Source organism: Thamnophis elegans, chromosome 1, assembly GCF_009769535.1.
Source record: "Thamnophis elegans isolate rThaEle1 chromosome 1, rThaEle1.pri, whole genome shotgun sequence".
Lineage (NCBI taxonomy): Eukaryota > Metazoa > Chordata > Lepidosauria > Squamata > Colubridae > Thamnophis > Thamnophis elegans.
This window is the reverse complement of record NC_045541.1, coordinates 89435463-89458090: the sequence shown is the minus strand read 5'-3', so window position 1 is coordinate 89458090 and position 22628 is coordinate 89435463. Positions and strand designations below refer to the sequence as shown.

At 37.4% G+C, this 22628-nt stretch overlaps 1 protein-coding gene across 5 annotated transcripts in view; it reads left to right on the top strand.

The window, feature by feature from the left end:
* PPFIBP2 (PPFIA binding protein 2) overlaps positions 1-22628 on the top strand; it is a 137953-nt gene that overhangs the window by 20429 nt on the left and 94896 nt on the right. For all 5 annotated transcript variants that reach the window (XM_032223800.1, XM_032223809.1, XM_032223773.1 and 2 more), the window contains exon 2: positions 8962-9059. In XM_032223800.1, the coding sequence (XP_032079691.1) occupies positions 8996-9059 (64 nt within the window). In that variant the 5' untranslated portion in view covers positions 8962-8995. The remainder of the gene's footprint in view (positions 1-8961; positions 9060-22628) is intronic.

The window sequence follows — 22628 nt, the reverse complement described above, 5'->3', positions numbered from 1 at the left end:
TCTCTTACTTCTGCCTTGAAAGATTGTCAGACAGTCGTGGTTCTCTGTGTACTTCTGTGGTTTTGTTGGAAGAAACGTCCATCTGGGTTCAATTCCAAGTGGGGAAAAAGACACTGAAAATATGGAGGCTGTTTGGAAAGATGGCTTTAATGGTGGACAGGACCACATGGCTTGGGGTCCTAGGCAAAAAGGCGATCATATGCTTCGAAGATGTTGAGTTAAGAAAAAAGAAGGGGAAAGGGGCTTGCTGAGAGTTCCTGAGTTTTTTATACCCTCTGTTTGGCCCCACCTCTATGTTTTCTGTTCCTGTGTAAGAAATGTATTCTGATTGGTTGTCAGACTCCCAGGGGCGGGGGATCTTAGCTAACTTTGTAGGTTGTGAGTCTTTTGAGTCCCAAGCTTGGTTGCATTCCCAGATGCCGTGTGGTGAGTTTCTGTTGCAGATGGGTCTGCCTGAAGGACGTATATCTTTGTTATGTAGAATAGACTGGCTCAGGTCTTTAATGGCCCATTGACAAAGGTGGAGGGAGCTATGAAGAGTGAATCTGTTTTCTGCCTAAAACATGTTTCTCTGGCTCCTCATTGACAAAGCTGGGAGTGGGAATGAGTTTCTACCTCCCTTTAGTGGGAAATATTCTGCCCTTTTAATATTTCCTAAAATATTTCATTTTCTAGGAGAGAGGTGGGTGCTATCTTCCTACAGTTTGTTTACCAGAGTTTTTAATCTAGCAAGTTTTAATATTTAGTAACTGCCTGTATAGCAAGTTTCGGTCCTATCTTAACTTCCTTTAACCAGAAGGGTTCTTTTTTTCCATGGAATATTTTTATTCTCATCATAGTCCTTGCTGACAGAAAAGGAGAGAAGGCACATTTTGCTAATTCTTGCCTGAAACGTTCCTTTGGAAGATCCCCTATACTGTCTAAACAGATTTTCAAGGTGTGAAGGGAAAATGGCAAAAGTCTCCTAATCTCCTGCTGGTAGAGAATGACTCAGAGAATTCACCATCCACAGGATCAAAGAGTGGTATTGTTTATTTCTTCAGTTTATATAACCACCTGTCTCAATTGCATGACTCTGGGTGCCTTACAAAATTTTAAATAACTACAAAAAGAGCAGCGTTGAATCTTAAAGCATATAAAGGCATATATGAACTGAATAACAAAGTCTGCAACAATCAACATTCAACATAACCTCTGCACAGGCTCTATTACACATTCGGGTCTTCAAGCTTGGTGGCACAGTGATATATTTGCTCCTTACAAAAGGCCGGTAGGGTTGGAACCAAGTGATCTCCAAGTGGGGTGGCATGACATGAGGGCTGACAGTGGGGTTGACAACAATCTGATCAAAGCAGAGTGACACGATATCAGTATTCCAGTATTTGAAGGGCTGCCACAAAGAAGTGGGGGGGGGGGGAGTGCCAGCTTATTTTCCAAAGCTCCAGAAGGGAAGACAAGAAACCATGGATGGAAACTAATCAAGGACAGAAGCAACCTGGAATTAAGGGGAAACTTCCTAACAGTGAGGACAATTAACCAGTGGAAGAGCTTGCCTTCAGAAGTTGTAGGTGCTTCATCACTGGAGGTTTTTAAGAAGAGACTGGACAGTCATTTGTCTGAAATGGTATAGGGACTCCTGCTTGAGCAAGAGGCTGAACTAGAAGGCCTCTAATATCCCTTTCAGCTCTATTCTGATTGACTGATTGATTGATTGATTGCCTTGCTGATTGGATAATGCTCCACAAGGCATAATTGCAAATTGCAAGTATAATTGCATGTATAGTTGCAAATATAAATAGACATGGGCAGTCATTATATGTGTGTATGTGTGTGTGTATATATGCAGGCCCTCCGGAGGCTTCATGAGCACTGGGGGGTCGCATATTGCATTATTGGTGCGGCACGCCCGCACACGACCCCCCTGCGCTCCTCCCACTTATGGCACGCGAGCCAAAAAAGGTTCGCCATCGCTGGTATAGGGTTTCCTGCCTAGGGAGGGGGTTGGACTAGAATACCTCCAAGGTACCTTCCAACTTTGCTATTGTATTGTATTATACACACACGCACACACACACACACACGTGTGTGTGTGTGTGTGCTGTGAATAATAATGGTATATTACAAGAATAGAGTGTATTCTTGTATTCAATACACTGTATAATATACAGCAATATCTCAATATTCATGCTGACTTGGACTCTCCCTTATGGACTGTGAAGGAGATGAGGGCAATATCATGGGTGTTTATATGCCTACATCATATTGTGTAGCTGTGCTAAAATACTGGGTGGACACAGCTAATATTGCTTGAGTTCATCATTTCAATATTTTTAGTTACCGTATGTACAAAATGTCCTTTGCACACACTGGTTCATGCACGAAGCAACAGTTTTTTGGATAGTCTTTGCCTGAATTGAAACTTCCATCCATATACAGAATAAAACAAGGCTACTACTTCTGGATACAAATTGAAACTTGGTGGTGGTTCCAGGCAGTGGTTTTGGGGGGGGGGGGGGGGGGAACTGGCAGAATGGAAAAAAGGCCAACACTGGTGCGGGGGAGGTGCTTGGAAATGGTGAAATTGGCAATGCCAGCTGAGTGGAGTGTATTATGCTCAAACTCTATCCTGTACAATTGAGATTATTATAGCCAGATGCTAGCGGCAGCAGCAGAGGGGAGGGTGAAGGGCATGTGTTTAGCACATGGAGGGTCAACCTAGGAGAAAGGACGAGTGCAAAGATACATTATATGCCAGTCTTGCTCTGGTCACCCCCTAAAATCATTCCACATTGTTTTCGTAGTCTGTTTTGGTTGAAACTGGAAGCAACAAAACTATTTGGAGTTTCGTTTCTGCCAAACTGTGATTGATTTGATGGTTTGGAAGAATGTTCTGCTCTGTGTTTTCTATTCCATGCACTCCCCTAAATATTTCTGATCCTAATTATTCTAATCAGATCAAAACGTGGGTACAGTATATTATTACAAATTCTAGGCAAAGAATTTATTCAAGTATAGCAAAATCATTTTATTTTAGCAATAGCAGTTAGACTTATATACCGCTTCATAGGGCTTTCAGCCCTCTCTAAGCGGTTTACAGAGTCAGCATATTGCCCCCAACAACAATCCGGGTCCTCATTTTACCCACCTCGGAAGGATGGAAGGCTGAGTCAACCCTGAGCCGGTGAGATTTGAACAGCCGAACTGCAGAACTGCAGTCAGCTGAAGTAGTCTGCAGTGCTGCATTTAACCACTGCGCTACCTCGGCTCTTTGTTTTCATTTGGTAGCCCAAATGAATCGTGGCCATTAGACCCTGATAAGATGGGATCCCCCCAAAAAATAATTCAGGCAGATGAACTAGGAAAATGGCCTGCTTTACCAAGAACACTTTTTTGATTTATAACACTGCTTAACAGGAAATGAGGTTCTCTCTGAAAGGAATTCCCAGCAATATGGTTCACTCTCTTTGAATCCTGATCCTGAACAAACATACACGCTTAGCTTTCCAACTCTGAAATTATTTGTTTTTATTAGCAGTCAGTTTATAAGCTACTATGCTATATCCATATTTGAAGTTATTTTTGCATTGTGCCTGGCACCAAATATGTTATGTTGAGCCTTTTTGTATTCATGAGAATGTATAAATCAAAATGACAGAAGTTAAAACCTTCTTTCATAAGACAAACAGGTTACTTGTAAGGATTTTTAGCAGCCTTATATCTCAGGCAAGCCTGAACTTTAAGGTGCAGTTAAAACAAAACTATTAATGTCAGACTGACATGCACTGGGATGGATGGCTATAAACTTCCTTATCCCAATTCAAAACACTCTTGAAACTACAGCCTTGATTTGTTTTTCCCAGATACTGGAGGATTACAGACAGCAGTGCATTAGCAACTGTGCTGAAATAAAGCCACTTGCTTCAAATACAGTATTGAGGTGGAGAGGAGGACTGAAATCACTAATCAACAGGTCTGCCTTAATTCAGATATTTTTGTGATTGGAGCACTGACAGTCATCTCAATCAGTGTTACTTTTGCTGTCAAATCATTACCAGCTACCCAATCACAGGCACTTGGAAGGAGCTAATCAAACTTGGGAAACAAACCTTTTACTGGAGCATCCATTCCACCTCATCATTTCCTGGTCTCTCAAATAGTCATCTTCTTTGATTATTGTAGCTTAATGGATTAGTTTGGGAGCTGTTTTCTTTACTTACTTCCATCTCTTTTCTTGTTGTTAATCTCCAACAATCAGCTATAAAGCATTCAGGCAGGGACAATAAGAGTCCTTATTTCTTTTGCATAGCTCCCCTGTGTTTACAGTATTGCTTAAAAATTGCTGCAGATGTTAATTGCAAAATAACTTTGGTGCAGGTTTTATCGCATCTTAAAAACACTACTGTTACTAGCATTCACATATGCATACACACAAACAGACATCTGCACCACATACTTATAAGGTACCTAACTCAAATATTGGAATTACCCCCTCACAATGGACTAAATATTTTATCTGTCTCATCCTGATAACAAATATAGCTACTTAACTTTTTCCCATACAAGATCAATGCTGATCATTTTCTTATAAAAATAAATTCCAATGCTAAACCTCTTGTATTGCCGTAAAAATAATCCAGTTCAATATTGGTGAATGTTTCAGAAATGTGACAATAATAGCCATTATGAACAAGAGTAACATTTCTATTAATTCTTGGGCTTATTTATTTCTCTTTCAAAAAAAAACCCCTAAAGGATGGCCTAAATAATTCTGTTTGAGGATCCTGTTTTTTTTAATCTGTTCAGAGTAAGTGTGGTGAGATTAGAGGGGTTTTTTTTTGTATTTCTAGACACCTGGGTATTTGGCTGGCAATCAGAATTCCAATATATCTGCAGGGGAAGAAAAGAGAAGAAATATTAATGCTCAGGAAATAAAATTATCTCATGCTCCAGAATTATATCAGTAATTACAATAGTGGTTTCTAAATATTTGATTCACCAGGTTGGTCTAGTGGTTAAGGTGCTGGCATAGAAACCAGGAGGCTGAGAGTTCTAGTCCTGTCATAGGCATGAATAACCAGTGGGGTGATTTTAGGCCAGTCACTTTCTCTCATCCCAACTCACCCCACAGGGTGGCTGTTGTGGAGAAAGTAGAAGGATGAGGGAGTATTAAGGTATGTTTGTTGCCTTGAGTTTTTATAAAAATAATAAAGGTGGATCTAAATAAATAAATGACACATAGAAACTGTACATTTTCGATAGGTACAGCTAGCCATCTATTTTTAGTTTTGGGGAAACAGCCATGCTCTGGAAGCTGTAGCAGTTTCCCCACATACAAATGGCCAGCAAAGAAGATATTTTGGATAATTTCTGTGTAAGATAGTGTCAACTAGTTTGATCCTGTTTATGTTCTGCACCTGTGGAAGAAAATGTTTGGCATAAAATAGCCTTATGCAAATAAGTGCCTGTTCCTTGTGTGAGGGATGAGTTATACAAAACAGAAAGCCTTAAGGCTTACTCCAACGAAGTTTGATCTGTGATTTGATTGCAACAGCTTGAGTGCTTTACATAGTGCAGCAGGTAAGAGAATAAAATGTTTTCTGTTTCTAGTTTCTATCACCATCAACACTCTAGGTGGCCTTTTTGCAAGATTCAGTACTGCCCTATAAAAGAATAATATCCTGCTAAATGGTTTCAGTGGAGCTTTATAAAGATTACTGAAATGATTGTTCCTACTACTCAACATTCCTTGTTGACTATTGTACCCCACTCAATACTTGCTCTTGAGTAAACATAGGCTTGTGTTAAATAATACAGTATTCTGAATGCATAACATAACATAAATGCATATCACATGTCAGTGATGGTGAAACTTTTTCTTACGATGCTATCACGTGCGTGTGGCCAATCAATCCTCCATGCATGATCCCCCCCCACGCATGCACGAACAACCTCTCCCCAAATTCCGGAGACTTTCCTGAAGCCTGGGGAAGGCAAAAACGGCCTTTCTTGCCCCCCCAGAGGCCCTCTGGAAGCGGAAAAAGGATCATTCCCGAACTTCCAGTTGGGCTATTGGGGCCGTTATTGACCTCCCCGGGCTTCAGGAAAGCTTCCGGAGGCTGGGAAGGGTGAAAAATGGTCCCAACAGGCCAAATGGAAGTTCATTCCCAAACTTCCAGTTGGCCCCTTGGGGATGTTTTTCGCCCTCCACAGTCTCCGGAGGCTTTCCTGAAGCCTGGGGAGGGTGAAAACAGCCTCCCCTGGCCCTCCGGAAGGGCGAAAAATAGAGCTGATGGCTGGCATGCCACCAAATATGGCTCCGTGTGCCACAGCTTCGCCATCATGGACATGTTCAAATAACGTAAACAAAATAGATGCATAGATTATAATTTTGGGGAGAACATCCCAAATAATTTAATAATTTAATTTAGCATATATATGCACCTACTGATATCCAGGGAATTTTTTTCCCCTCTTAAAGGGGGAAAAAAGAAAATAGGCTGCCAAATTCTTTCAGAGAAGGAATGTTTTGGTAATCGTATTTCCTGAAATGAACTTTAAATCTGTTGTGAATAGCAAACTGAAAGCTAGAGGTCATGCCTAGAAATGTCTGATGCTTCTGCCAAAGTGGTGTTGGAGGCTGTTCCACCTGAGGAGCTCTGCAAATCTGGGATTGAGCAAGGCTTGGAGTGGAGAAAAACATTAAATATATGCCAGTTAACTACTTCCAGCTCCCGTCCTGCAAACTAAAATAAGTAAAGCTATTAATAATTGGGCTTTAGAAAGCGATGAGCAACTTTTAGGACATTTCTGTATTTAAAAAAGAAATCAATATAACAGATGCTCATTGTCGGGTTTTATAATTCTGTGTTATAAAATAATGAATTTTTCTTTTTGACTTTATGGATATAATTAAATTATTTTTTTGGTAGATTTATATCTTGCTTTTCATTCAAGAATTCAAGGTAGAAAACATGATGCTCTCTTCCTTTTCCCATATAGCAACAGCAAATAATAGTGGGAAAGTAATGGGGAGATGAGTAAGAGCAGCCAATCCAGTACCCCTTTGTGACCTTCTAGTTTGTAGGTGACTACTACAGTTGTGTTGGGAGCGCCAAAGATTGAAAGGTTTGAACAGTGACATCATCATTGCTCACTCGGGGGCTCCTTTCATGCCCTTGTTAAGTTGCCTACCATAGTGGTACACATTTATCTAGTCACGGTTGGCAGTTTGTGAACTGTTGAGTTGGCAGGAGCGGGAGTGTGTGATGTTCTGCAGTAACACTGTGCCTTGAATGTGAGCCTGCCAATCATCAATAGCGAACTAATAGTTTGAGCCATCATGATCCCTAACTTCAACTTATGTTTCCCTACTCCTCATTCAACACCTTAATGGCTTAACTCAAACATATAACACAGGGGTGAAATCAACTTACCTTCGCTACCGGTTCGTAAATGTGAGTGCATGCACCAATTATGCGCATGTGCAGGACCTTCCACACATGCACAGGACCTTCCATGCATGCACAGGACCTTCCAGGCATGCGCAGGGCCTTCCGTGCATGCACAGAACATCAAAAATGGAACATGACATCCAGGCAGAGCCTCCCACCGCCACTGCTACTGAATCACCCAAACCGGATAGAACCGACTGAATTGCACCACTACTATAACACCTTTTTTTCAATCAAATTATTCTCAAGACAATTTACAACTAACCCCTTTGTAGCAGTATAAACTCGATAGCAGCTGACTAGACACTTGATGGAACTGCCCTCCAGATCACAGGGAGCCTCTGCACCTGCCTATCAGCATCCCTCTGGGTCCATGAAGTATTTGGGCAGACGATCTTAATAAGCATGATTGCATCCTGGATGTACTTATCCCTCCTCGCCCCCCCCCCCAATAATGCTGCCTTCCTCTCATCCCCATTCCGCGAGAGAGATAGCCTTAAACCATCCTTGGTTAAAGTAGTATTTTCCTCCTTACACTGACACCATTCTTACCCATCAATTTGTAAGAAAGTCTGCTGGTTAGAAAAGTCTGCCATCTAGTGGGTTCTCCAGTGAGTATGACCAGTCTTCAGACAACCATTTAAGGTAAAATGGTTGCCCCTGACACCCTCTTGAGTCCTCTGTATACTTGTTCATCTAATCCACTGCTTTTATAAATCACAAGGATGATCATGATCTGATTATGGACTTTTACATATGTATTTATCATTAAAATTAAATGGTTTCTGTTGATAGCAAATTAAGATTGTGGTAGCTACGTTGTTGTGATTTAATTTGCTCATAGTCACTCATGTCTTCTGGACACCTTTCATCTGGACTACCTCAATGTGCTCTACATGGGGTTGTCCTAGAAGAGCATTCAGAAGCTTCAACTAGTGCAGAATCCGGCTAGATGGGTAGTAAAGGCATCAGGTATTCAATACGTGTAACACCACTGCTTCATAAGCTGGATTGGTTGTCAGTGTATTTTCAAATGCAATTCTGGGTGTTAGTTATCACCTTTAAAGCCCTTCTTGGCTTGGGGCCAGGTACCATCTTCTCCTACTTGTCTCTGTCCATCCAATTTGATCAGACAGGTTGGACACATGCAGGCTCCATCGGCCAATGAATGTTGGTTGGTGGTAACCAGAAGTGCCTTCTCTTCCATAGCCCCTGCCTGCCCTCTGGAATATTGTTCCTTCAGATATCAGGATTACCCCAACCCTATTGGCCTTTTACAAGACTGTGAAGACTTGGTTATGTGGCTCAGCCTGGAGCCCCAAGTGCATTAAGGGTCCTGGTTGTATTAACATCCATAGTATCAATTTTACTTGGTGCCATACATATTTATTCTGCACCGTTTAATTCTTTTTATGTCTTATGATCTATTCCGCCCTGAGTCACCTATTGAGGCGGGCAGCTGTAGTAATGAAACAAATAAGTAAGCATCACCTCTTTTTCTCTCTTTCAGATTAAGAAAACAAGATCCAAGCAAACCACAAAAGATGACTTCTGATGCTAGTCACATGCTTGAAGCTGCTCTAGAACAAATGGATGATATCATTGCAGGTATTGTGAGAGCCATTAAAAAAAAAAAAAAACCCTACTAACACTATATCTGCCATAAAATCTCTTTCGTAACTATGATAATGAAAGATGAACTATCCAGATGAATTTTCATTTATGTTTGACTGTTCAAGTTTTCTCAAGTTATTGACCACAATAGTTCTTTCTGCTGAGCTATTTTTAAACAGATCAAGGCCAATTTCCTGGAGAGCAGAATGTACTTTGTTTTGTAAAAAGTCTAGTGTGGTAACCTAGAGTGAGTTTATAGGGACCACATGGTGAAGGAGAGTATAAAATCTATCCCACACACACAAAAATAAAGGGACAGACAGGAGATTTTTAATGACGTGGTCATTTAACATTAGAATAAGAATCTTCAGTGATAGCAAAGGCTATTAATTATTTTAGCATAAAAATACCGAGAAAAAGGATGTTATCTTTATAAGGTATTGAAATATATGTTGTAAGGAAAAAAAAGCCTCCCAAGTGTTAAGGCTTCAGCTTCAGGCCAAAAAAAAAAAAAAGTTAAAACAACAGAAAATAGTGGTTTCTAAAGTATCACTTTCAAAGTCATAACAAACTCCTCTTTCTCTTTCCACCCTTTTAAAGTCTGGTGGATAACTAGGACTTTCTGTTCTTTTCAAGTGCCGGAACTGAAAATTGCTCCGTTAAGTGACTCCCTCCCTAGTCATAAAGAATCCCCAAAGCAACCAATTGTATCTTAGTGTGTATAACAAAGCTGATAAAGTTGAATCAGAGGATATTTTGAAACCAGGAGAATCTTGAAGCTTCCTATAAATAACAGAGCTGTCTGTGCTGCAGAAGTAATTTAAAAGTGCTTCCTAATACAGCATCTGTCATTAAAGAAGGCTGCAAGCTTTTGTGTGAGACTGAAAAAAAAGATGCCTCTGTTTCAAGTTTGTCTAAATAATAATAGCCTAAAGTGGTGGCATCATTTCTTTTTCTTCATGGAGAAGACTGTAAATACTTGGGATACTATTCACAAGAATTTTCAGACTTTCAGGCTGTCGAACCTGTTAGTTAAAAAGAAATTTAAAAAATCCTGAAATCCCTGATCAAAAAAGCAAAGCTTTAGTGATGGAAATTTGGCTGCATGCAGGTGAACATTTTCCTGTCTTAGTCTCTTTCAGAATCACATAACATTCTCAGGGAAGCTATTTGAAATGACAAGTAACAGAGAGGAGCTTCCTTCCAATCTGTTTGTAAGCCTGCACTGCAATTGAGCCTGACTCAGCCTGCATTTTTTGTGTGCTAACTCAAAATGGCTATTATGGGAGGCTTAGCCATAAAATGACTGCTACTATCATTCACAAGATAATAATTTATCAAAAAGTGAAACAGCTAGCTTCTGACAGCCCCACTTCAAAATATTTTCTATCATTCCAGTTTCCATTTGTAAAGAAGCAGATTAGGTTTAGGATCAGTGGTGGGATTCAAACTTTTTTAATACTGATTCTGTGGGCGTGGCTTGGTGGGCGGGTGTGGCTTGGTGGGCGTGGCAGGGGAAGGATACTATAAAATCTTCATTCCCACCCCACTCCAGGGGAAGGATACTGCAAAATCTCCATTCCCTCCCGATCAGCTGGGACTCGGGAGGCAGAGAATAGATGGGGAGAGACCAGTCAGAGGTGGTATTTACCGGTTCTCCAAACTACACAAAATTTCTGCTGCCGGTTCTCCAGAACTGGTCAGAACCTGCTGAATACCACCTCTGGTTAGGATGCCCTACGCTATAGCAAGAGCCAGTTTGGTGTAGTGGTTAGGGTGACTGAAGGCAAATAGACTTCCCAGGATAATGTCCCAGGATAATGTTACAGGATCTAATCTGGGTTGGTCACCAGTACCAGAGGTTTAGTCTTTTGAGCTTCTGGATTTGTGCTAGAGCCCATCCTCAGGGAACTTCTCTCTAGCAGAATGGGCTAAGTGGTTAAGGCACCAGCCTAGAAACTGGGAGACTGTGAATTCTAGTCCCACCTTAGCCTAGGAAGAAGAAGACAATGGCAAAAAACTACAAGCTCTTGTCCAGGGAGTTGTCTGATAAACATGCCATTTTCTTTTCTAAGAATGCCACTTGATTTTGCAATCTTAAAACTGTTCCTAAGACTCAGTAATTTTGCTGAGAATTTATTAATAAAGCATGTTTTAACTGCTTAATAAAATCTAACTTTGGAACAGTAACATAATACACAACACCTTTAATCCTTACACAAATTCCATAACAAATTTATTATTTATTTATACTTTAATAAGGACATGGTCCTTTATACTTCAGGCAGGGCTAATGTTACTTTTACAAGGGATGGAAAAGCCTGCCTTAACATAGTTTATTGCATCTGCATCCATTTTCTCTTATGGGAATACTAAATCCAGGATTTTCTAATCAGAAGTGTCTGACAGATGTTATGGTACTTCAACCCTTATTATTTTAATTATAACTGAAAGACAAATTGATTTGCCAAAACTAGTAAGTAGATCAATAGCTGTTGTGAATCTGAGACAGCTGGGATCTTCCTTTTGTTTAATTTCTTAGGCATTCAAAGAAACTGATTTACAAAGGCATATTTTATTCGTTTCTTTCATGCCACTTGAATACATCTTCCTCTCTGCTTTCATGCAATTTAATTGAGCATTATCAATTTTAGGTGAGTTTAGATAGTAGCAGCTTTTAGGCTTATATACCACCCTATAGGGACACGGTGGCTCAGTGGCTAAGACGCTGAGCTTGTTGATCAGAAAGGTCGGCAGTTCAGCGGTTCAAATCCCTAGTGCTGTGTAATGGAGTGAGCTCCCGTTACTTGTCCCCCTGACAACCTAGCAGTTTGAAAGCACATAAAATAGGAACCACCTTTGGTGGGAAGGTAACAGTGTTCTGTGCACCTTCGGCATTTAGTCATGCCGGCCACATGACTATGGAGACGTTCTCGGACAGCGCTGGCTCTTCGGCTTTGCAATAGAGATGAGCACTGCCCCCTAGAGTCAGGAATGACTAACACATATGTGCTAGGGAAACCTTTACTTTTACCTTACCCCCACCCCCCCCCCCCCATAGCACCTTACAGCCTTCTATGGACAGTTTACAGTATAAAACATTACTTGCTTATTGCCCCCCACAATCTCATTTTATCAACTTCAGAAGGATAAATGCTGAATCAACCTTAAGCTCCAGGCTGTGGGAAGAATTTGCCTGCAGTACTGTACTTAACCACTGTGCCACCAGGGTTCTAGATGTTGCATATTCTTCTGTTCTTAAGCATCCAGAAATCTCACTGTATAATGATTGTAAAGTGAAAGTATTAGAAATGTGAAAATTCAATACTAGGAAAGAGGCATGGTATTGATATTTTTAATTCAGAAAAGAAATCATTTTAGTATCCCTTGCTGTTTTTACATTATTATTTTTCATTTAATTTGTGAAGTTTTTACAGCTACCTTTACTGAAAAAACTAATGTTTTTAATATACTTTTAATAACTTACATCCTACCTTATTATAAAAAATAAGAGAAAAAAGAAAATGGAGAGAAAACAAACTGATTATTAACTGAAGAAGCATACTGAATAGTATTTAATACCCTTAGCCACTTATCTATAATATAACTAAGATGAATTAGTATTTTTTAAAAGATGCTTCAGGCTTACCATTATCCAAAAAACATTCCAATACTGATAGTTATTCATGAGTTCCAGATACTACTGAAGCATCTGGAAGCAAAATGTGAAATATTATTTTTAACTAAAGGTAAGGTGGAATGGTTTTTTTTTTTTTTTTTTTTGCTTTTTTGCTGTTTTAGACAATAGATATACTTCTTGCAATAACTCAGTTTAAAATCTAAATTGCTATAACTTGATTTAAAAAATTTATATACTACAGCTCAAGCCATTTCCACCACAATACCTAAAAAAAATAACCTGTTAATTCCAAACCGAAGTTATCCGGTTATTCAGGTAAATAAGGGACAACATTTTGTCCCAACATCTCCAAATGTCAGTGCAACTTTTGATGTATTGATGGTTAAAAAAACAGGTCAAGCCTCTACCATAATATCAAATTATATCATAATTATAAGTTTATAATTATGCTCATAATGGTTATTTTGCTTAATCTATTTGTATTCTATAAAGAATTTCAAATCAAATATATATGCCCAACAATAAAACAATAAAGATGGAAATATTAAAACATCTGTCATATGATTATTGCAATTTAGATGAATAAAAATAAAAGTTTTTAGCCTCATAAAGAAAAAAAGTCTTTTTGATATAATTATTTTAATGTATTTAAAGAAATTTAGGCAATAGTTGAATCTCCACATTTACAAATATCTCTTGTTAGAATGTAGAGGTTGCCTGCTGTTGGTTCAATATAACAAGCCAATTACTTTAATTTCAGATGAAAAATAAGAGGCCTGCAACTGCAGCCCAATTCCTTCCATCCTTCCTGAGAAGGAAGTATTTTTTATTGATAATAACCCTGGTTGAGGGGAGCATAGTATTGATCCAGTTGATTAAAAAGGGAACAATACTGTCCCCTCAGCTTATTTTGAGTAACGAAAGCTGTGTGTGTGTTAGTGTGTGTGTGTGTGTGTGTGTGTGTACACAGAATCTTAGGAGCTACATACATTGTATTACAAAGATTCTACACATATGCAAACACACAGACATAAAAACACTCTCTATAAATGCTGTTTTTCTGACACTTAGAAAATATTTTTTTTCATTAAATGTTCAGTCTTATTTAACAATTGACACTGTTATGCCAGTGATAGTATATCTTGCTATGGAAAAATTTGTTTGTAGTAAGGGCGTTCCACTTGATTTTTAGGTTTGTATGTGCATTTCTTTTAACTGAACACTTTGCTTGTTCAATTTCTGTAGCCATCCATCTCAGTCTGGGCAGCTTGCAATTCAACTTTAAAGAAACTGTATAAGTAAATGCAAGAGAGAGCACAAACCAAGGTTTTAAACATGCAGTAGAGGTTATAGCTTTCTAAATAGTGAGAACATTTTATAGATTTTGAAAGAGAAAAGAAGATGAAAACAGTATGTTTTGGGGTTGCTCTTTTGTATTTATTTACATTTTTTTCCTTTCTAATGTGTGTAATGTGCTTAATTTGTGTATCTTTCTTGCTACATAAGCACAACTATAAATTTAAGTTAACGTGAAATGGGAGGATTCATTTTCAGATCTCTCTTCAAGCTCAGTTAGTTAAATAGGAAATGCTGAGTTTAAAATAGGCATTTCTACATATATTTGGGAGAGGGAATAGAGGAACAAGCTGAATCCTTCTGTGGCCAGAGTCCTTATTGTTTTTTTTTCCTTTCCAGACAGAAAGTGAAAGGACTAGTGGAGCAACTGCCTCCGCAATTTAGCTTAAAAATAACACAGCATCTGTTTGTGATTAGAAGATGGATGCAAGATTATGTTTCTTCCATCCTGTGCTGGGCCTACTTTTCTATACTCCTCCCACTAACCCCCCCCCCCCAACAAGAAAAGCTTTCTTGGAGAATTTTGTAAATGTCAGTTTTCAACTTTTAACTCTTCTAAATAAAATGAAATTTCAGACAAATAAGGGTAGAGCTACCCCTCTCAAACTGACAACACTGGATAATAGTTTTCTCCTTCAATGCAAGGAGCAATTAGCAGACCAGCTGTTCAGGGAAAGTCATAATTATTGGCTCAGTAAAAGACAAATGGATACCCCAAAGGTGCTTTTTCAAAGACAGCTGGATTTTGCTTTTCCTTGAAGATGTTCTCATCCAAGAAGCTTCTTCAATTCTGATTGAATGGTAGAGGATGGGAAGATTTATATTAGGATTTATAAATGAATATAAATCCTTCCATCTTCCACCATTCAGTCAGAACTGAAAAAGCTGCTTGAATGAGAAGTGAAACATCCTTAAGGAAAATTAATGTCTAGTTGCCTTTTGAAAAAGCACCTTTGGGACAACCATGACCTAGATGAATCTCCATAGATATAAATGGATGTAGTTAGGGACATCTTGGCCTTCATCTTGTATTTTCAGGAGACCCGTATTCTTGAATATATGGAATGCTGTATTTATGGTATGCTCATTGCGGTATCCTCATTGCAGAAATTCAAATAATCAGTTAGGTAGAAAGAGGAAGAGGAAGGAAGAGCCTGCCTCATGATTCATTAAACAGGAGTTTAAACTTTTTTAAAAAAATGTAAGTATCCTTTCAAAACTTCTAATGGAGCATCCCTTAAAATGGCCTTTCCCAGAGTTTGTCTCTTTAAGATGCTCCAAATTCTTGGCATTCCAAGAAGGAAGGATGGAAGGCTGACTCAACCTTGAGAATAGAACTACTGAACTGCTGGCAACCCACAGTCAATAGAAGTAGCCTGAAGTGCTGCATTCTAACCACTGCACTACCATGGCTCATAATCAGCTGTAGAACGGGGGGATATACTCTGGAAAGGGAAATGCTCAGGGACAAATGAGAAGTCAGCAGAATCGCAGCCAACCACTTCTTCCTCTATTGCAAATCCATTTAATTATGACCTGGAAGGGATATTTCTATTCATTGTATGATGGTAATAAAGAGTTAATAAATGATAATAAAGAGTTGTTGAATAAGGGGAGAAAAAAGGAAATGTTATTTTGAATCCAGACAGAGATAGCAAGAGGAACATTGTTTAAAATCAGTGTCCCCTTAATCCTCAGTTCTAATACATGCAGAAGAGTTTCCTACCCCACATTAGCAGAAGGTTTTTGGGTTGTTGGTAGAAGGAATGGAGAAGCCAGCTTCAAGAAAATTATGTCTTTAATGTGATGACAAAGACTTATGTCATTAGTCATCACAAAGTACGTTCTAAATTTACCTTAATGAAAAGGTTCATGTAATCACTGTTGAGTTGGCTGGCAAGTGGTATAAAATTTCATGCATGCCAGACTGTTTTATTCTATAAACTGATTTGATTTCCATTTCTATGCAAAAAAGTTTCAATCCTTCAAGTATTTGTTTCTGAATGGCCTGTTTCAAAAGGATTTATCTGAAAGTAAGAAAATCTTAAGAGGTTTTGTTTTTAATGTACTCAAATTATTCTTAATTGCTATCAACTTGCTGAACAAGTAGTGACTTTCCATTGCCTACTCCCTAAGGCTGTGAGAGAGTGACTAGCCAGCTAGGAATACAGCATGTGGTCTTCCAACTTCTAGCCTGCCACTTTAAACATCTACACCTAACTGGCTTTCTTAAGAATGTTAGCAGAGTTTATAATAATTGTGAATAACGAATAGGAGCAGCATGATGGCCTAGTGGTGAAGATGCTCACTTCCCACTTGGAAGGTTGAGAGTTCAAGCTTAAGTAGCAGCAGATGTTTCTCCTAGAGTACAAAGACAAAAATATCTGTTGTGAATTCCATGTTGCATCAGGAAGTGCATCGAACCAGAAAACACTTCAGCTCCATCCAGTCACCCCAACTCTACCCCAATTTAAGGGATTACAGGATGATGAATAGGGAGAGTGTATAGTAAATATAGATATAGAAATTAACCCAGTAAAATCCCTTAACCCAATCGTGTAATATGATATATCTAGGCAACCTTATTCCCGGAATAAGGCCTGAATTAAATGACAATATATCACCAAACAAATTTTATGACAGTTTTTCACCTTCTGTTATCTACATGTAAACCGAGTATTGTAATCATCAGTGAAGGAGAAAAAAATAGTTTTCCTTCACCATTTTTACTGCACTTTTCCAGCAGCCATGAAAATCATATTTTATCACAGAAATCAGAAAATAAAACTAGAATTATGTCTGAATGATATATCTGTTGCTTATTAACTGGAAAATGTTTTTTAAAATAAGTTGATTTATTTTGATCTCATATATGTAGTAAAAAAATGAAACGGCTAATACTTATTCATAAAAAAGATCTTAAAAATGCAAAAAGAAAATTGCATTGTGCCATGCTCACTTTAAGGATCTATGCTTCTTTGTTATTCCATTCTAACAGATGTTAGAACATCTGAATTAGAAATTCACTTCTAACAAGCCAGTGAATTTGCTAAATTCTCACAAAAATGATATAAACAATATTGTTAGCTGATATGTGTAAGTCATTGAATGTACTGTTTTAATATTTCCTAATGATAGAAATTTTAGTAATTATCAGTGAAATGAAATAATATCAAAGATCATAATTTTCTGGTTTTATATGATAATCTGGTGATAAATATCTGCAAATCTATTTCATTGGAAACCTAAGATGGAACAATTAATAAGGCTTGTTAATTTTAAATTGTGCTTTTTTATAATTCATAAGAATAATAAATTGCTTACAAAAGCAGCTTTAGTCATTGGCATATTTGGCATAAGAAAATTGATTCAAAAAGCACTTGATTCCTCAGGAACAAAACAATCAGTTTTTGGTTTGGTTTGGTTCTTTAAAAAAGAGTAATTAATATCTTATCATTAAATTAAATAATGCATTCCAATTGAATCAACTCAGACTATGTTAAACTGAGAAGAAACTTTAGTGGCTCTGATTTTCATCTTCTAGAAGTTTGGACACCTGAAGATAGTCCAGATCAAGCTGAATCATCCCATAATTCTGCAAGAATTCTCCATGACATCTTTAATATTCTAACTACAAAATAATCCTAAATATATTTATGATTCAATATGTTTAATCTTGGGATGTACAATTTTATTGACTATTATTACAAAAACAGTGATTCCAGCAAGGCCTGCTAATTTTAAGGAGCTGAGTATAAACACACTATTATGTCACCTTTTCAAAAACCTGCATGATCTGATTATTATACATCACTGCCTTAATCCTACCAAATAAATTGACAGGAAAGTAATTTGAAAGATTAGTGCCCCTGAAATGGACTGCCAATCCAGAAACTAATATAATAAATAATAGAGAGCTATAATGAAAACCTGAAAACTTTAACATGAATGATAGTTACACCCATAACTTAGTTATGTACCCATCATTCATGCTAAATGCATATTCTTTATTTTCTTTTTTCTCATTGAAATTTAAGTTCAATATACTTATTTTTACAAATGTTAATTGTATTTCAATCATTCTTATTTGTTAATATTACAAAATGGTTTTTATGTATATTAGGGTCGCCTTGAATGTAACAATGGATGATTGTTTTCCAGAAAACAATAAAACTTTGACAAAGTTGAAAGGAAAGATACTTTTTCAACCAAAAATAATTTGTATAATCCATTGCTTTATAATTGTTATTGTAAGTTTTGTTTAGAAGCAGCTACTTTAAAATTGTTACCCACAGATGGAGTAAAGGTAATTTTGATACTTCTGTCAAATGTACAAGGATATGGGAAGAGGTGTTAGAGTTGTCAAATTTCTATGTGAATTAATACATTCAATGGGATATATAGGAATGGAATCTCTTTTCTGCATTCCCCCACCCATACATGCAAATAAAATAACTAGAAACTTTGCTTAATATACATTATTATTTTGAAACTAACTGATAATTTCCCCTTCAGAATGGGATTTGATCAGTACAGTTGTTGTTTTCTATATAAGTACAGTTGAAATGAATAATACAGTATTAAAGCATTGTTGTACTTTTGCATGAGACCCATTCATTTTAAAGGGATTCACATAAAGCAGCTTCCTAAAGAATTGCCCTTACGTTATTTTTTGTTTGGTTATTCTGTTCTTTCATGTCACACTTTTAAGTATAACCAAAAAAATGGCCTTTTTTGATTGTTGACTGTATATCTTTAGAAGAAACAAAAGCATTCCATCCCTAACTGAGTTGTTACAGTAGCCATTATGTTAATTTTTTAATATCAGAAGGTGTTGTTGGTTAATAGGATTACATTTAGCTTTGATTCCTCTCTTATAAATTCACTGAGGTGCTGTATATATGTTTGTGCTGTATGTCTGTTTTGTAACAGCTGTAGTTAGAGGCCACATAATAACTTTACAAAAATAAAAAAATGGGTGGGTAAACCCTACTAATTGAAACAAAATCAGAATGACTTCCCACAAAGTAAATTAACTACATCTGACCAAGCACTTGAAAAAAAAGCAGTGGAGAAAAAGAAAGCAGCACACTGAGCAGCATGTTTTAATGCCACTGGTCATCACAATCTCATACTACTAAAATATTATCCCAACAAGTACACTATTAATTATCCATATAGAAGAGATAGGATGCAGAAAGAATACAGTTGGGCTTATATGAATTCACATACTATTAAATGTAACCCAATGAGAGGTAGGAATTTCCATTCTGTTGATTCTGTAATTTTGTACTAAATAGGTAATGCTGTAAGGAAGATAAAAATTTCTAATGAACTACAAGAATGTCTTCTGACTTCAAAACTGGATCAAATGTCACCTGAGTTATTCATAAGATGGTGTTTAAATTCTGTAAGGAACATCTGCAGTTAACAGTTTACATTTCAGTTTAAAATATTCAACAGATGTATACATGTTGGTCTTGCAGATTCTGAATGCCCACTTTGGGATTAGTAAATATATAATTTACTATGATATGTGGTGTTCTTGTGCCTTCTCCATTTGTTCCTCTTTCAGATACATGTTCTATTTGACCTATTTTAATCATTTTCTCAATGTTTTCTAATTTGAAAAAAAATGTAAATTAATCTGAATATATTTTTTAAAACCTGTAAAATAGCCATTGTAATGAATAAATGCAATTTTAGTAGCTCACTGTCATAACATTGTACTCTAGGCAGAAGGAAGATGGATGAGTTAATCAGGAAACTCCTGTCTCTAGACAAATTTTGCGGAAATATAAAGAAGATGCATTTGGCCAGGAATTTTGAAGTCTATTATATGAAAGGGCATTCTTAGTGACCTAATCAGTTTTGAAGGATATTTTGCCAGAGAATGCCTGGTCTCAGTCAGCCTATGTGAATCCTGGTTTCTTAAGAATATTGTAGAACTATGTTATTATTCTACTATTATGTTTGGTTGCATATGTCAGCCAGATGTTTGGTCTGGATTTGGCATTTTTGTCCACTTATCAAGTACTTAAAATACCTGGGTTAGAGAGATGTTATGTAATAATATGAAAGTTATTGCACACAGTCAGATTTTGGTGTAATTATTGTTAATATTATATGCACAACTGTGTGAAATCACAACTGCCAGTCTGCTATTCGCCTTCACTTTTTCCCCAAGAAACTAGGATCTCAAAATGTTTCTGCATAGTATACTGTGTGTATGGATCCAAGCAATGTGATCTTTTCTAATTAACATGAAAATTTTGTCAATGAACAGATTGGTGCTATCCAAGTTTGTTTATTTGGGGGGGTATGGCACGCAATGTGCAATCAATTGGACCAGCACAGTAGATGTTATAATAATGTTATTTTGTAATATTTTATTATATTTTAAATTAAAACTTAAATTATTTTACATTGACATTTGAATGAGCACAACTGTTCATATTAAGAAAAAAGTTTTTAATGTTAATATCCATCTTATATGAACATGTATCTGCAATGACAATGTATTTTGTCTTCGTTATAATCATTTTAATTAAACATAATTACAACATTTTACTTCTTTTGGAATATCTATAAGATAACAGCATTTTCTAAGCAAGGACAAATGTTAGAATTCGAATATTTAAAAAAGTATTGCTTCCTTAGCCATCAATATTTATAATATTGCTAAAACTCTCATTTCAATAACCTTTGACTGGTCAAAACAGTAAATCATAAGAGAGCCATGTTTGAACCAAGATACTTCAAATGCATTCAAATTCTGGAAGCCATGACCCCTTAGGCTGTAATATTTAGGGAAGTTGTGGCTGCTTCAAAATTCTGCTGTGGTTGGACTGCTACTGCAACCATAGGATCCTCATTTTCAAAGTTCTATGACAGTTTTGCAACCATTCTCACAATCTCTCACTTCCACCCCCATGGGGTAGTAGTCACTTGCCTGCCTCTTGAGAATGGAGAGAGGGAGGAACAGGACAGAAAGAAGCCCCATGCAGTCTTTCAAGCACATGCTATTCCCACATGTGCCTTACCCAACCTGAGTGTGCACCTTCCCTAATCCATGTGGCACCTTTTGCATAACCTCTATGAACCACCCCCCACTCATGCTAGCTCCCATTTGCTTTCCTCAATCAATGCAGCATTTCTTGTGAACATTCATGAAGCCCTCCTGATCCATGCTATCCCCAATGCACCATCCCTGACTTCTGTGGCATCTCTTGCACACTTGTAAGCATTTCCACGTACCTTCTCCAAGCCTTCTTGCCCGCCAAACCCCTGCCAGACCCACACACATCTGCTTCTGCACATTCCTGCGCCCTTCTTATTCTGAAATCCTCCTACACACACACCCTATCCAACCTACACAATATTTCTTGCTCCTGTGCAGCCCTTAATTCACACTATCCACCTGTACACCTTCCACAACCTCTGTGGTGTCTGGTTCCTGGCTCATGCACCTCCACATATCCTTTCTGACTGCTAATCCTTTACACCTCCTTACTCATTCAACCCACTCAACAGCAACTGCCTACTTGCCTGGTGGCCTTGGATTTGCAACTTCCTGATGACTTTCTCCTTGCAAGCTTTTCACAATCAAAGTAAATGAAGAAGCTGGCAAGAAGAAGGCAGGGAGATGAAGGAGGAAGGTAAGGTTTTTTATGCTCCATGCCAGCTTCCTAGAAGAAAACAATAGGAAAGTTGACAAGCAGTTGGAAGTTTGCTCCCACTGCCACTGCTTTTTTGTCCACTTGTTATTCTGTTTATGTAAGGAAATATCTCTGACACAATGGGGCACAAGTTGTCTAGTGACAAAGTAAAATCGTCTTTGTTAGTGATATTTCTCTATAATGAGGGTGGTATGATACTGAATGATAATATAAATCACCTTCTGGAAATTTCTTTAGTATCTATAGCACTTGGTTTTCAATCTTCAGTTCAGTTCAATGGACAGAATCTCATGTTCATATAAAATGCCCCAATATCCCATTCTGCTTGAAAAGAAGTGTCTTCTTTCAGAATTTCCTTTTGATATACGTGTAGTGTTTTGTTTATTGGATTGAACAGTGTGGACAAAAAAAAAAGTCCACCAAATCATGTTTTTTTTCTATTTTATCAGAAAGAAAAAATCTAATATAAACTAACCAACATGTAAAAGAGAAAACGTGAAAAGTGCAGAGTAACAAATGATAAAAGGATTTTTCTTCTTCTGTTTCTTTATACATATGTGAAGGAAGAGAAGAAAAAATATGAAAAGAAATGGCTTTCGCCTTCAAATGCAAACATTTTTAGTAACTTAACACATTCTCTAAAGTTTCAACCAAACATCTCTTCATCAGCTTTCAATACCTATTTGATCCTGGGTGATTTCAAAACTCGAATAGGGTCTTTTTGGATGTGACAAGGAGATCTCAAAGCAATACACTTACTGTGGAAGTTTTTAAAAAGGCTGCTTTGGTAATGTTCCTAAGAAAGCTATATGGACAAGTCTACGTAGGAGCGGAGCTTGATTTTTAAAAGATTCTATCGATGTTTAATAAAGTATTAGGCTTTTTTAA